A 15838-nucleotide genomic window follows, 5' to 3' on the forward strand; every position below is an offset into this window, starting at 1 on the left:
TATTTACAATTTGATTCACCTTAATAATTCATTGTAAGAGAACTTTTTTGGTTGATTTCTAAGGTTAAACAAAATCTTTTGATATAACACTTCTTTCCAATAGAGATTTTTTTTTTATTTTTTGGGGGGGGGGGGGGGATGGGGAGAAGGTGTGGGGGGCTGTTTTGGTGGGGGGGGGGGTGCAAAATAATTTCGGCTCCATTCCCCTTTTGAAAAAGTATAAAAGTATGTTTTTTTCCCCTATTTCTGGCAATAATCACCTCCAAAGCTAGTTCATCATCTAAACCATAAACCATATCATTTAAACACAAGAGACAGTAAGTCATTTTATTTTCAAGTGTAATTATAGCCATGCAAAATATTGTTTTTATTACAACACAATTTTACAAAATTTTGGTCATTACATCCTAGGTAACAGGGCCTGCCACCATTCCTGTTGAAATGTTCAATATATAGATTGATTTTGATAGGCTATGTTCATTGTAAATTTCAGCCATACTATATAGGCCGTGAAGTTTAATCAAATGTTTACTCTCACCTTATGGCACTTTTAAAGATTTTGGTTAGTATAAAAAGGAAAACTCAGAACATATTGTAATTTTTCTAAGATCTTGAACCTTAAAATTAACCAAGAGATTTTCCAGTAAATTATACATTTCCCAATAAAATTAACGTGATTCAAGATATTTTCAACTAGGGACACCTGTATTAGGCTGTAAGTTAATTTTGTGGTAATTATCATTACCTTGCAAAATACTGAAGATATTCCTGGAAAAAGTATGTTATGGAGTTAGGAATAGTGATGCCATCAAACTTTAAATTCAGACTTTGCATTTTTGAATTCTCTCATGTCAGAATTTAAGAAAATGAAAAGTCAGTGAATGTGCTACTAAAAAAAGTGAGAAGCTATTCACTGTCACTAAAACAGGAAGTGATGTCATGATTGTGACATCACATCCTTGTTTGTAAACTTAAGTTCAGCCAATGAAAATAACTGTTACATATTTTGATGGCAGCAACAACAACAACATTTGAGATATCATGTAAACATGTAATGAGATAGATAGGAAAAATAAACAGAATATGTTTGAAAAGAAAAGCAGCTTATGGACTGATTCATTGTTTAAAGTTTTTCTGACCTTTTTTCTGACTTGGAGATTATGAGAAGAGCTGAACATTTGTGAAAAATAGGAAGGAAAATTGCAGGGGAAAATGTATTTCCAGGATTTACAAGCAGAATTTCCCGAGTTTTACAATCAGGAAAACGAGCCCACAGCTTCCTCATCAAGAGTTGGAGCTCATGTTCTGTCAAATAATCAATACGAGAATGCTGCTGATTCTCCAAGTAACTACCGTTATACGAGAGGGATTTTGCCGCCACACGTTCAATCAATACCAGTGAGATTGGAAACTCCTGTGAGAGAACCATTGTTCTTTATTCCTTCATCAATACAGGAACCGGCAATAACTCCGGGAGCTCCATTACTCAGACCCGTAGATAGTTTAGTGCACAATATGATGCCTACAAATTACGTGCCTCTGGGTCAGCAGCAGTTGCTGTTCAGGAGAGCGGGTATGCCAGGCTTTGTACTCGATACACAACCCGGACAGTTTGTTTATGTACCATATGTTCAATACAATCATCCATCAGTGCTGCCACTACCAGCTGCCGTCCATAGTAACATGCAGATTTTAAACAGTAATCCCATGTTCAATTCTCCAAATATCAATATGTATAATAATGCGCCAAATGGTTTACGTTTTATTCCACCTCAGGCAGTGCATAATCCAAGTACAAGTAGTCTGCCATTTTATCCATCACAGAACCTACCGGTAAATCAAATAAATACACAAAACCCACCTGTGGCTTTGCAGACACAAGAAATAGATAGCTCAAACCAAAGTGTACCAGGATCTTCTAGTCAAGGTTCTCGTCAACAAACTGATCTGTCGTCAGATAACTTCAGTTATCATAACATTTGGCGCACTTCGTATGAGATGGTTACTACTGCAACAGATCAGTTAATGCGTGAAATGAACGTAACACACCCAGGCCGGAGGGATATTCAGAATGGTGGAGATACTACAAGAAGAAGTACAGAAAACACTGTGAATGACTACTACATTTCCAGCATTGATAATATCAGAAATGGGCTCCAGGAACGTAATACTGATGATACATTCCAACAACAAGATCAGGTTGCACAAACTGACGTCACTGAAAATGAAACTTCTGAAAGTACGAGCCAATGTAGCGGAAACACGCAAAATATACTAGACACTAGTTCCCAGCAGTTTATTGGTAGTAATCAGTCATTATATAGTCTACCCCATGTTAATGTGCTTACAACAGCTCTGATTGATTCAATGAAATACCTCTTTCCTCAGACTTTACCCGAGATTAACTATATATTAGATGATGAACGCATTAATTTACAGGAACTTGACCACAGACATTCTTCTATTGTAAATCCTGAGGTGATATCTTCACTCCTTTTAGGAAATGTAAATAACATTGAACCAGCTGTGATCAATACAGCTGCCGAGGTGTCTACGAGACCACAACAGATGATATCTACATCTTCACAACAGACTTTATCTACAGCTTCAGAAGGTAACAACTGTGATGACATCATGTCTGCAAGCTTGTCCTGTAGTCACATGGCTTGTACAGGCTATAGAGATGAAACTGTAGAAAGAAACTCGAAAGGTTACAGAAGGAGGCGTAGAAGACATGTGATGGCAGCTGTCGACAGTTCTCCTACTAAAACTATGAAAACTTTAAGGAAAACAGGTCAGAATGAATTGCCTACTAACCTTTCTTCACACGGTGAAAACTTAAAAACAACCATCAACAGAGATGATTTAACACAGGTTTTAAAATGTCGGTCTGCGCTCACTGCAGGTACCATTCAGAACAGCCCTGTTACGGGTACCAGCCAAACCTTTCCTGCTGCTGGCACCAGCCGTACTTCTGGTTCCAGTCAGACATGTTCAGCTGTAGGTAACAGTTACAACAGCCCAGTTGCCGCTACCAGTCGTACTAGTTCTGGTACTAGTCAAACATGTGCAGGTAGCAGCAAGGGAAGTGAATATAAATGTGCTACAAGTAATACAGAAAATCCTGGCCAGGTTTCTGCCATCCCAGGGACAAGTAGGGATTTGGGTAATTTACAGTCTGTTGTAAGTGAAAATGACCTGATTGAAAATAACATTAGAAACTGTTGTAAAACTTCAGACTCAGACTTGAATAATATTTATAATAACCAGAATGATTCAACAGAAAATTCAGAAAAACAAAAATTCAAAGTTTCTGATCCAGCAATAATTCATGAACAAAGTATCCCGACATCTGAGGAAGCTATGAACAGTGTTCATGTAGAAGAGACAAACTTACAGGAACATCCCAGTATGTATGACAGTCTCTCTGATAGGGCATGGAGAAACAGGATTCTGTTTGAATCCCAGAGATACCTGCACACAGATAATTCTTCTAGAAGCAGTTCGGCATCACTTGCTGGGAGAATGACATCATCAATAATGCATGATCTGTACCATTTTACAACCATGATGCCAGATGGGAGCAGTCCTGTAGCATCTCTTAGTAATATGGCCCAAAATGACGGTAACGTAAGAAATGACAGGGAGGAGGTTTATAGGTTAGCAGGGTTTGCAGAAGTAAGGGAAGCCAGATCGGACTGCTCATTCTCAAGTACAGACGCACATGCTTCACTTAGTTTTAGCACTGAACCAGAGACAACAGTACAAAATAGTCCAGGTCCATTTCAGCAATATTTTCACAATCTTATATACCAGTTTTATATAGAGACTTTTATGTGGATGTATGTGTCAGTGACGTCTCATCCTCGATATGTCAGTACATGGGCATTGCTTGAGCTGATTGGTCGTGGTGTGAGACAGAATCCGGCAGATGTGTTAAGGACACTGCTCGCTGGTTTTCTGGAAGGTTCGATATCATCAATGGTCACACAGATTGACATGGTTGACTTACTTCTACAGCAAATTGAATGGGACAGACAAGTGTTTCCAGAGTCGATAGCAACATTGCGGGACCTCTCTGTCTTGCTCTATCTGCGACTGGATCCCAGCTCATTTATGCGAAGGTTTACAGAGATTGTAAGACAGGCAGCTAGGAATGTTATACTTCAGCAGGAACAGCCAGGAACCAGTGTGGTCAGCTTGACTGCCAGGTTCCAGCCAGGAACCAGTGCTACCAACTTGACTGAAAGGTACCAGCCAGGAACCAGAAGTACCAACTTGACTGCAAGGTACCAGCCAGGAACCAGTGTGAACGACTTAACTGAAAGATGTGAGCCAGCAACTAACTTGACTGAAAGGTACAAACTGACACTGCAGGTGTGAAATAATTGAAATTCCGTGCAAAAGACATTTAGGAAAAAAAGTTCATGAAAAGCTCTTTTAAATTCAAACAGGTGCTTTTGTTTCCTTAATTAGAAGGTAAAGATTTATGGGTGAGGTGACATTGAGTGATAGGAAATGAACAAATGTTGTCATTGGTAATGATTTTAACCAACCACAAATATTTTGCCTGCCTTATATAGTACATAGTCACTGCTTCACATAGTAATGTTTGAGTTTATGACAGAGATTCCATTCATAAGTAGGTAATTTTAAATTCTTTGTGTCTAATTTTCCATTTTTATTTATATTTCAGACATATTGTATTAATAATGTAATAGTTTGCATGTTCAGTATATCCGTTGAATATGAAGACAGTTTTAAACACGACTGTTCTAGATGTATTTTGTGAAATGCAGGAAAGAGGCTCTGTGCGAAATTTACCATGTCTGGCACACAAACGTCATTGTTTTGTTGCTTTTTGTTAGGTCACCGGACCTGAAACACATGCTCAGGGTGAGCTGTTAGTATAGTTCGCATGAAGTGGTTGATATATCTTCATCAGACTGTGGCTTTCTAATAGATTTCTTCAGATGGGGGTATCGGCCCCTTTAACCTTTGCCCTGCTTAATTTCTAAAATGGACAGGTCTATCATTCAATTTTGGCAGTACCATTTATTATTTGAAGGGGCGTTCACTGAAAATTTAATGACTGAATATGGAATAGTGCAGCCTAAGATAAGCCTGCAGGTCTTGGTCCGCGCTGGTCGCAAAGGCAGAATCACTTGCCGCCAGCAGGCTAAAGGTTAAGGGGCCACCAGAGCTAGAAATTGAAAGAAATTTAAATGACTTCCCATGAAGTACTAGTCAAGGTCAGATAAACGATGTAGGGCCGTTGAGGCCCTCAAGTTAAAATTTTAGAAATATTGCATGTTCTCTAAAAACTGAGGCTTATTAAAGCAAAACAGGTTTTGACAAGACTGTTAGTTTTTGAATTTACGTAAGTATAGATTGTTAGTTACCCGATTGCTTGTACTGTCCTGTCTTGTTTTTAGCTCACCTGTCACATAGTGACAAGGTGAGCTTTTGTGATCACCCTTCATCCGGCGTCCGTTGTCCGTCGTCCGTCGTCAGTCCGTGCGTCCTTGCGTCAACAATTTCTTGTCTGCACGATAGTGGTTTCATTTATGATTATATTTTAACCAAACTTACACACAACTTGTATCACCATAAGATCACGGTTCCTTTCTTGAACTGGCCAGATCCCATTATGGGTTCTAGAGTTATGGCCCCTGAAAGGGCCAAAATTAGCTATTTTGACCTTGTCTGCACAATAGCAGCTTTATTTATGATTTGATTTTTACCAAACTGGCACACAACTTGTATCACCATAAGATCTTGGTTCCTTTCTTGAACTGGCCAGATGCCATTATGGGTTCCAGAGTGATGGCCCCTGAAAGGGCCAGAATTAGCTATTTTGACCTTGTCTGCACAATAGCAGCTTCATTTATGATTTGAATTTAATCAAACTTGCACACAACTTGTATCACCATAAGATCTTGGTTCCTTTCTTGAACTGGCCAGATTCCTTTATGGGTTCCAGAGTTATGGCCCCTGAAAGGGCCAGAATTAGCTATTTTGAAATTGTCTGCACAATAGCAGCTTCATTTATGATTTGAATTTAATCAAACTTGCACAAAACTTGTGTCACTATAAGATCTCGGTTCTTTTCTTGAACTGGCCAGATCCCTTAATGGGTTCCAGAGTTATGGCCCCTGAAAGGGCCAAAATTAGCTTTTTTGACCTTGTCTGCACAATAGCAGCTTCATTTATGATTTGAATTTAATCGAACTTGCACAAAACTTGTGTCACTATAAGATCTCGGTTCTTTTCTTGAACCGGCCAGATCCCTTAATGGGTTCCAGAGTTATGGCCCCTGAAAGGGCCAAAATTAGCTTTTTTGACCTTGTCTGCATAATAGCAGCTTCATTTATGATTTGATTTTAACCAAACTTGCACACAACTTGTATCACCACAAGATCTTGCTTCCTTTCTTGAACTGGCCAGATTCCATCATGGGTTCCAGAGTTATGACCCCTTAAAGGTCCAAAATTGGCTATTTTAGCTTTTGCAGCCATATAGAGACTTCATTTATGGTTTTATCTGATACAAACTTCCAAAATATCTTCAACAACAATAAATCTTGGATTCCATGACAAATCAGATCCAATCATAGGTTCCAGAGTTATTTTATATCTGATTACCTCCCCTGATTGTAATCAAAATGGATTTATATCAGTAAGTACTTATAGGACTTATTTGAAATTTCATTATTGTTATGAGTTGGACTGAGACAATCAGGGTAGATAACTATGGACTGATTTTATGTCAAATTACCTCCCTTTATTTCAAATTAAAATGGGTATATCTCCGTAACTAATGAAGATACTGATCTGAAATTTCATTTATGTCAGCAGATTTATTTGGCAGGTCCTTCTTTTGTTCACTTACAATATATTTTTTTATTACTTTCCTTTTACGTTACTATAAAAAGCTTATTTTAGTAACTTTTTTATTATTGGCCGTAGGGAAAAACCGAGACCACTTTTCTGTGGTACAACATGGATGGTACCTCCAATTTTTAGGTGTATTTTGACATATCTATACCTTGTAAGAATTTTTGTTTTCTTTTTGGTTAAATTTCTTCCTTTTGTTGTTCCTGTCCTTTGGACTGAGATATCTTTTCTGAGGACCTTCTTGTCCTCAAGTGCAATGATAACAGGTGAGCGATATAGGGCCATCATGGCCCTCTTGTTTGAAGGCTTGTGCTTTCTAATAAAGTATTGTTTTAATCCGTCAGGACTTCTTCCTTTGTAGAAATTTGTGGAGCAGAAAATTATGCAGATATATCTGAATTATAAAAAATTGGAAATACTGAGTCTGTTTTAGCAATAAACAAAGTATTTGTTCTGTTGTTTTTATAGTCCTGGCACAAGACGTAGATCTGCACGTGAACGTCATGTGGCACGGCACAATGAAGCATCGCCAGAACGAAGGGCCTTTCAGCCGCCACTGGCAACCCAACACATACATCCAGCCGCACTACCTCTACAACAGCATCAGCAACAACAACAACAACCTGTACTTATAGACGTCGAATCGGTAAACAATTTACATTGCTTTGTATCTTGCTAACAATTAAGATTGTCAGAAACTGCTAAACTATAAGGTACCAGGTATCATAATCAGACGTTTTCCTATTATGTCATAGATTTAAGTTGGATGTTGTGTTACAGAATTACCCATTGTTGAGGTTTTCTGTTTCAGGTACAGACAGCTGCTCCAGTTACCATGGCACCATATGGTATTCCACTGTGTACGGGACCTCACATGCCAATGTGTACGACAGCTGCAGGTCACATACCTGTGTGTGCTGCTGCAGGCCAGGCCACATGGTCGTTTCCCGGCTGCAGTATACAACACATTCCAGCATGCAGTCTGCCTCAGTTACCTCCCTTGACTACGCATCATCATCCGTCGATACCTCATGTCTTCACCCCTACTCATCATCCTCCTCTGCCCCCTGGCAACATGGCACATCATCCCCAGCATCATCAACAACAACAACAACAACATCATCATCATCATCATCAAAGGTTACAGCAACAGCATCATCCTCAACATCCACATTATACAGCAAATCATCAACAGGTAAGAAAAACACAATTCTACTTTTTCTGTATCTTTATATCTTAATACTAGTATACAAAAAATTATTCCGCAAAACACATACTGGTAACCTGTTGATCTTGCTTAAAAACAAATTTGTAAAAACACTGTAGATTAAATTTAGGAATACATTTAGTTTTGAACTGTCACATATACATACATAATTTCGTTGGTTTATATAAGTTGCCTTTCCCTGAAAGGTTTCTAGTAACCGTGTTATATTGTGCTGAGTAACAGTAACATCAGTTCCCCCGTTTTATTTTACAGCGGGGCCAGGAGGAGGAGGTTCTTATTGAACGTATGCACCATCGTCCACCGGCCTACCACCATGTGCCACACCGAGGTTTTGCCCACCCACCCACACTCAATCCATCACCTCCACTCATTCTACAAGAGCCATCAGTTCACCCCACACCACAAGATATCTTTGTAAGTGTTAAACTGACTGGAGAATGTGTTGAGTTGCAAGTGTTAATCTTATAGGAAAATGTGTTGAGTTGTAACAAATTAATTTACAGTACCCACACAGTCTGCAGGTAGGAGAGGAAATTTAGAGCTATTTCTGCATAAGGTGAAAAAACTGATTTTCAAGTGTATCATCCTACCTGAATCCTACTGTGTAATGTTCACATCAACATCTGTATGTCAGCATCTTATCTAGTTGTAAAAGTGAACACACCTCTATAGCCTAGTTATAGAGTGACAGCTTCGAATGATGCATGTTATGGGTTAAGTCCCTGGCCATATCAAGGACTTGAAAAATGGTACCAATAGCTCCCTTGCTTGGCGCTAAAATAAATTAGTAAAAACTAAAGGTGGACGTTGCTTCCTTTAGAATTATCCAATATAGGGCCATAATATTTTTATGCTTTGCACATGTAAAAGGTGTTTAAACAACATATGAGCGCAAGAATCGCTCTGTTGACACGTTAACACCCCCAAAATGTGAACAGAATAGTAGTTTTATGCTAAAATTCAGGAATGGCAGAAATAAGGTGAAGTTCAGCAACTGCCAACATTTTATAGGGGCATTTTGTATTTAACTAATTTTAGAAATCCATCCACTCCTATGAATACAGACTATTACTGGTTCATTAAACTCAAAATGAGCTGTTAATATTCTGAAAACTTGATGACTTAAGTCTAAATCTAGTTGTTTCTGCTTATATTGTTCAGTGCTAAATTTTTCTTCATTTCCAGGGTCCGTTCCAGAGGTTTTATGCACAGCAAAGAGCGCTCGGTCGGCGATCGATGAGAAACTTCCCACCACCCCCTCCACCTTACCCAGGATTCCTACTTCACTTCCTGTAAGTTTTTCCTGTATTTGTACTTCTTCTGTAAATGCTATTTGCAGTGGACAGACAAGATGCCCCCGGCGGCATTTTAAATAAAGAATTTAGTATTTTTGATGAACAGACAAGTCTGTGAAATGGTTGTAGACTTATTTGACACAAGATTTCGATTTAATTTATGAAGAGCAGAAAAGTATTATTGTCCATTTACTAGTGACTTTGCTTTATGTTATGCCCATACATGGTTTAGCTGAAATCTCAGGAGTCCAATGCTGGGTAGGTTATGGTCAGAAATTTCTTCCTGGAGGGAAGTGTTTGATTATAAGCTTGTATGTTGCAGCTCATTCATCCAGTAAACATTTGTCAAATTTGCAAAGAGAAATAATTTGGCATTGAACACATAGTAATTTGATCATAAGATTTTTTAAATCCGGAAAGTCAAGGACAGTTAGTTCTTAACTTGATAGTTACTAATACATTCATTATAACCTTTAACATTCAGTACACCACAAGTTTGCAGTACAAGGGAGACAACTAAGATTTTGAATTTCTCTAAATTTTCCTGAATTTTTAAATTATTACCATTCACGTTTGACATATTAGTAAAACTGTTTTATTTGCTTGATGAATACAGAGCTATGTTGGGAAATCCACCAGTACCTCCGTATGGACGTGACCTTCATGACGAAGCTACAGAAGAGAATTACGAGGCCTTGTTGAATCTCGCAGAAAGGTTAGGGGACGCAAAACCCAAGGGTCTGTGCAAGCCTGAGATTGAGCAGCTTCCAGCATACAGATTTAACGGTGAAAATCTACGCAATGGTGCTGACCAAACGTCGTGTGTTGTCTGCATGTGCGATTTTGAGAATAGGCAATTACTGAGGGTTTTACCATGTTATCATGAGTTCCATGCAAAATGTATCGATAAATGGTTGAAGGTAGGTTTGATTTCTATATAAAACCTTCTCCAAGTGTTTATTTTCTTTCTAATTTTTATTTAAATGAAGTAGTCTCCTTGCTCCAATACAGAGGTAGAAGTGAAAGAAATAGTTGTTTTTGCTTGTAGTTTATAAGGAGGAAATGATTTGACCCAAACGATAAGTGTAGATTTTCTTGTTTATGTTCTACATCTTCTTAAGGTAGTGGAGCCATAATGACATTCCGCAAATTACATGTTTTCCATGGTCATGTGATTTTGGTATTCTCCGTTTTTCACGTTTTTCAACGTATTCAGCAACATTTTAGTCTCAACATTGCAGGATTGCATAAAGATAGTATGAAATCATATGAGCCGCACCATGAGAAAACTAACATAATGCATTTGTGACCAGCATGGATCCAGACCAGTCTGCGCATCTGCGCAGTCTGGTCAGGATCCATGCTGTTCGCTAACATTTTTTCTAATTGCAATAGGCTTTGAAAGCGAACAGCATGGATCCTATCTGCGCAGCAAACAGCATGGATCCTGACCAGATGCGCAGGCTGGTCTGGATCCATGCTGGTCGCAAACGCACTATGTTGGTTTTCTCATGCCGTGGCTCAATTATGGAAATTACAAAGTGTCATTGCGGAGCTACTACCTTGAAAGTCTTTCACAGAACCTACAATTTGGTTCTACAGTTTGGTTACTATATTTCACTTGATGAATGAAAATGGGACTACCCTTCTGGCACTTGTTGCAAGCTGAAATTCTGTTATATAGACACAATCAAAGTCTTTCAGTTAATATCAAAATTGAATAGATTTATTGTAAGTCTTTTTCGATAATCATTCTAACATGGGTGGATTTATTTCCCTATTGAACAAATGATATTGAGACTGTGCTTTATTATGCAACACATACAGTCTGTAGGTGACAATTGTTATGACGTCATTATGTCAAACGTCACAGTGGCGCACTGGTAAAGAAAACCACAGAAAACAGGCAAATATTGCATGAATATCTTTAACCTTTAGCCTGCTGCCCGCAAATGATTCTGCCTTTGCAACCAGTGTTCGCTATATTCAGTCAGTAAATTTTCAGTTAACACCCCTTTGAATGATAAATGGTACTGTCCAAATTGAATGATGGACCAGTTCATTTAGAAATTTAGCAGGCTAAGGGTTAAAGATGTAGATAATAATCCTAGTTAATGTGTTAGAATCAAAATAATATAATTCATTGATTTGCTCTTGAATAAAATCTTTATTTGTATAATAAAATATTTTCTTTTTCTTGTAGACAAATAGAACTTGTCCAATATGCCGAGCAGATGCATCAGAAATAGGAAATCAGTCTGATTAGAAGATTGTTTTACAAATTTGTACACAGTCTACAGGAAATAGAAAAATGTGCACATTCTACTAGAAAACAGAAAAAAAGTGTTCTTAAGGTGTTCATAAGAATTTGATATTTGTGAAAATGACACCTGCTGTCAAAGGATGCACATGTCAGATGTTAGACAGATTTACAAACAATGCAAAAATATTCATTTAATGTGTACAACTATTAGCTTAAGATTTTTTTGTTATGAGGAAAAAAGTAGCAACAACAACAGTTATTAGAAAGTGCTGTTTATTACTACACGTTGTTGTGTTTGGCGAATTGTGCTGACTCTTTACCGTTTTTCATTAAATGTTGTCTATTTTTGTTAATTATACATAGTGCAAAAGTATATTTTCAGTTACACACAAAGTATTCCCATTGTTTGTGCATTATTGTATATTATCTCATTTTTTTGCACATTTTGAAATTTAGCAACAAACCTCTTAAAGTACTCCCTGTCCATGCGTTACAGTGTATTTACAGCTTAAAGCCATTCGTTCACATTTCGGGGTGTCAAAACAGTCATCTCAAAAATTTTTAAGTATAATGTGCCCTTTAGTATCAGTTTGTAAATTTTTTGCTTGGTGTTCCTGTAAATTACGTAAATGCAGATTTTGTCATTTTTATTCAAGAAGTTTAACAAATTCATTGCAGAAAGACGCAAAGGTAATTTTATCACATGTTGGCTTTTTTTTCTTTGCTGAAAGATTGAAATTTCTTCTTTCTTTACTTATTATTGTCAAAGTCAATTTAAGTAATGTCTTCTATATTTGAAATAACATCAGCTCAAATTGTTATTATGCTAATGTAATACCAAAAATTGTTTCATGTATTTATTTCACTCCCACTCAAACACGTGATAAAGTTTGGCAAGTAGTTAAATGTCAGAAGCTGTCAAAACAGTGAAGAAAACCAGCACTGTACAGATGTTGTATTTAATAAATATTAATACCCAATTTACTTCTCAGTGTCTGATAAATACTTAAAAAATGAAGATGTTCAAATTTTTTCACCCCATTTGTGAATGAGTAAATAAGATTTTTGCTTGTAAGGTCTAATTAGCTTGAAAATTTGTTACGAGTTACAAAACATCATTGCAACTTACAGCAATTTGTACAAACTGTATATTATTAGAAAGCTTGAAAAAAAGTAGACTATACTATTAAGCAGTTAATTTAAGTTTATTTATAATACTATAAATATTTAGTCGTCTTAAAGACTGACAATTACACCTTTATGTGGAAAACCATACTGTCCTGTGATGTTTAGGTGTTAAGGTAGCGGGCCTGTACTGATATTTGGCAGTTTCCATGTGATAACTTTTTCTCATTAGAGAATATGACATTCTTTAGACATAATGTTGCTCAACGCACAAAATAAGTTTCCAGGGAAAGAAAAAATTGCAGATTGTCAATACATGTCCACTACCTTTATTTGTGCTATATTTTCCTGCACAAAAACTTGTACATATTTGAAGATAGCATTGGTCCAAAGGGTAAACTTGTGCTTGATTGTTTTCTTTTGGCAGGGATTCATGCTTAAGGTGAAGTTGAGTTATTTAATTACACAGAATCGGGTTTGAAATGGTGTTTAAAGCTCACTTTTTTATAATTTCATGGTCCAGATATCAAACTTTTTTGTTATAAGTTAATCTTATATGATTAAGAGCATGTATCGGAAAAAAGTTTTAATAGAAACACAACTCTAGATACCCTATTAAAGGCTACAACACTTAAAATTTTATAATGTAGTTCCTGGGATCTAAGGGAAAAAACAACAACATCTCTTCCACATATGTGAAGAAGTGTATCTGTGTAAATGAGCATCGGGAGATTCCTTGAATTTTATTACGAAGTATTCAGTTTTTTGGGGGTTTTTTTTGGTTCTAAAATGTAATAGCAATTTCACTGGAAGATAGAATTTTAAATTTGATCAAGATTTTAAGAGTGAGTGACCAACACTAGGACATACTTAACTACTTTCTGATCAAGTTTTTTTTTTAATGGTGGTACAATTGAGAAAAAAAAATCTCCGAAATATGCAATTTTACCTGATCTCACATTGATAAGTATAAATACAAATAAAAGTGAAGTAGAAAAATGCCAAATTTCTGTAATGTTTCAGGAGAGTACTATATACATGTTTTTTGTTGCACCATGCTTATATCCCCCCATGCCCCACCCACAATTCCCCCCCAAGTTGTTTATCTTTTTGTTATACCTGTTGATGATTTCGTAGATTACTGTATTAAGTGTTAACGTCTTATTGTTTACAGATAAATTATTAGTTACTGTACATTATAATTTTAAAGATAGCTCATCAGGAATTTTTATTTGTTGAATGTTTTGACTTGCAGTAAGACTGGTCCACAGTTTAAATTTAGAGAAAAGTAAAATTTTGTTTTCAATTCATGTACATGTATATTAACAGTAGGTCTACGTTTTGATTCTCACTCTCATATCAAGTTGTTTTAGGACATCTTTTTTGTTGAGTCTTCCACCCCATATTCTCTGAAGTTGTAAGCAACTCAGAGATATGTTCAGTTATACACAAAGTTTGCTTTTGAATTGTTAATAGCCCACTGGCTCAATATAGAGAGCACAGATCTACTGATCATGGGGCCATTAATTCTGTATCCAGACAAGGCCTCTGTTCTTTGTGACAATTTGATTAAAAGCATTGTGTCTGAAGTTATTTTTTCCTCAGTCTCCAATCCGTGAATTGATTCTGACAATTTTAGGAGCTATTTGAGCCGTGCCATGAGAAAACCAACATAGTGGGTGTGCGACCAGCATGGATCCAGACCAGCCTGCGCATCCGCGCAGTCTGGTCAGGCTCCATGCTGTTCGCTAACAGTTTCTCCAATTCCAATAGGCTTTAAAAGCGAACAGCATGGAGCCTGACCAGACTGCGCGGATGCGCAGGCTGGTCTGGATCCATGCTGGTCGCACACCCACTATGTTGGTTTTCCCATGGCACGGCTCATTTATCTACATTTACACATTTTTTGTCAATAAAGTATGTTGAAAAGTCTCAAAAATGTTAGATATGCTATTGAAATTTGATATAAAATGTAAGTTATATACCTGTACATTCAAATAATTTATTTTAGAGTTTCCAAACAGTTGCTGTTTTAAAATCTTTATGTTAAGGCATATCCTTTTTAGTTACTACAAAGAGCATTTTCTGTATATCAAAATGATTTATGATAATTTATGTCAGTATTGTATTGTTTTTGTTTTCAGAAATTCTATTTCAGTTTCTAAGGGACACGAAAATATCTTCTGTACAATACATTGATTTCTGTTTAAGAAATGGGAAAAACATAACAGGCCAGTAATCATACATCTGCCTTTAATTTCTAAGTTTAACAATACAAAATTGATTTCTTATCTTTATGTTCGTTTCTTTTTAATAAGGAAATAGTATTGCTGAAAGTGGCAGTTACTCAATGATTTTTCCAGAAGGTAGCATGACTCCCTGAGTAAGACAGGGTTTTCCCAAACCCGAGGGGCAGTGTGGAATCGAAACCCGATTGCTAGTGAAGTTTTTGTATCCACACTGCCCTGTGGGTTGGGAAAACACCTGCCTTACTCAGGGAGTCATGTTAGATCATTTCTTTTGCCTACCATTGATATACTTGCAATATTTTCAAAGAATTTGTAAATTAAAAATCGCTCATACACTATGACATATAATACGTCATCAAATTATGACGTCAGTATGCGCGTGTGTAGCTCAACTTTTCCTTAGGGAAAAGATAAGGTGATCTCCTACCCTGATAACCTTGTCTTGCCCGGCGTGGTAGGTAAGAAAAATTAGTAAAATATCAAGCCCATTATGATAAAATGTTAAGATGGATCAAACAAGCGTCTACCTTACAGTCTGTACATTTCTAGAGTTGAATACAAAACTGCTGTAACACATTTATTTTGATGAGTTACAGCAGTTTTGCATACAACCTTCAATTCTTCTTTATATAACAGTTCCCTTTTCTTATGATTATGATTGGTGTAATGAAACTTCACCAAACTTCGCTGTCTGGACTAAGCATAGAAAAAATCATGAAAGAATTCCTAAAACTTGGTCTATAGCAGCCATATATATATATAGCTTGTCTCCTATGTTCAAA

The 15838-nt window shown here is 36.9% G+C and overlaps 1 protein-coding gene across 3 annotated transcripts in view; it reads left to right on the forward strand.

Moving 5' to 3' along the window:
• The window catches only part of LOC123547138 (E3 ubiquitin-protein ligase RNF38-like), a 51779-nt gene extending 37302 nt beyond the window's left edge, over positions 1–14477 (forward strand). For 2 of the 3 annotated variants that reach the window (XM_045333996.2, XM_045333997.2), the window contains 6 exons: positions 7365–7542; positions 7708–8091; positions 8377–8538; positions 9310–9416; positions 10036–10339; positions 11623–14477. In XM_045333996.2, the coding sequence (XP_045189931.2) occupies positions 7365–7542; positions 7708–8091; positions 8377–8538; positions 9310–9416; positions 10036–10339; positions 11623–11685 (1198 nt within the window). In that variant the 3' untranslated portion in view covers positions 11686–14477. Of the gene's footprint in view, positions 1–779; positions 4359–7364; positions 7543–7707; positions 8092–8376; positions 8539–9309; positions 9417–10035; positions 10340–11622 lie in introns of those variants that run through there. The other variant, XM_053551452.1, reaches the window with a different exon arrangement.
• The last annotated feature ends 1361 nt before the right edge of the window (positions 14478–15838 follow it).

The sequence above is a fragment of the Mercenaria mercenaria genome, chromosome 9, assembly GCF_021730395.1.
Source record: "Mercenaria mercenaria strain notata chromosome 9, MADL_Memer_1, whole genome shotgun sequence".
Classification (NCBI taxonomy): Eukaryota; Metazoa; Mollusca; class Bivalvia; order Venerida; family Veneridae; genus Mercenaria; species Mercenaria mercenaria.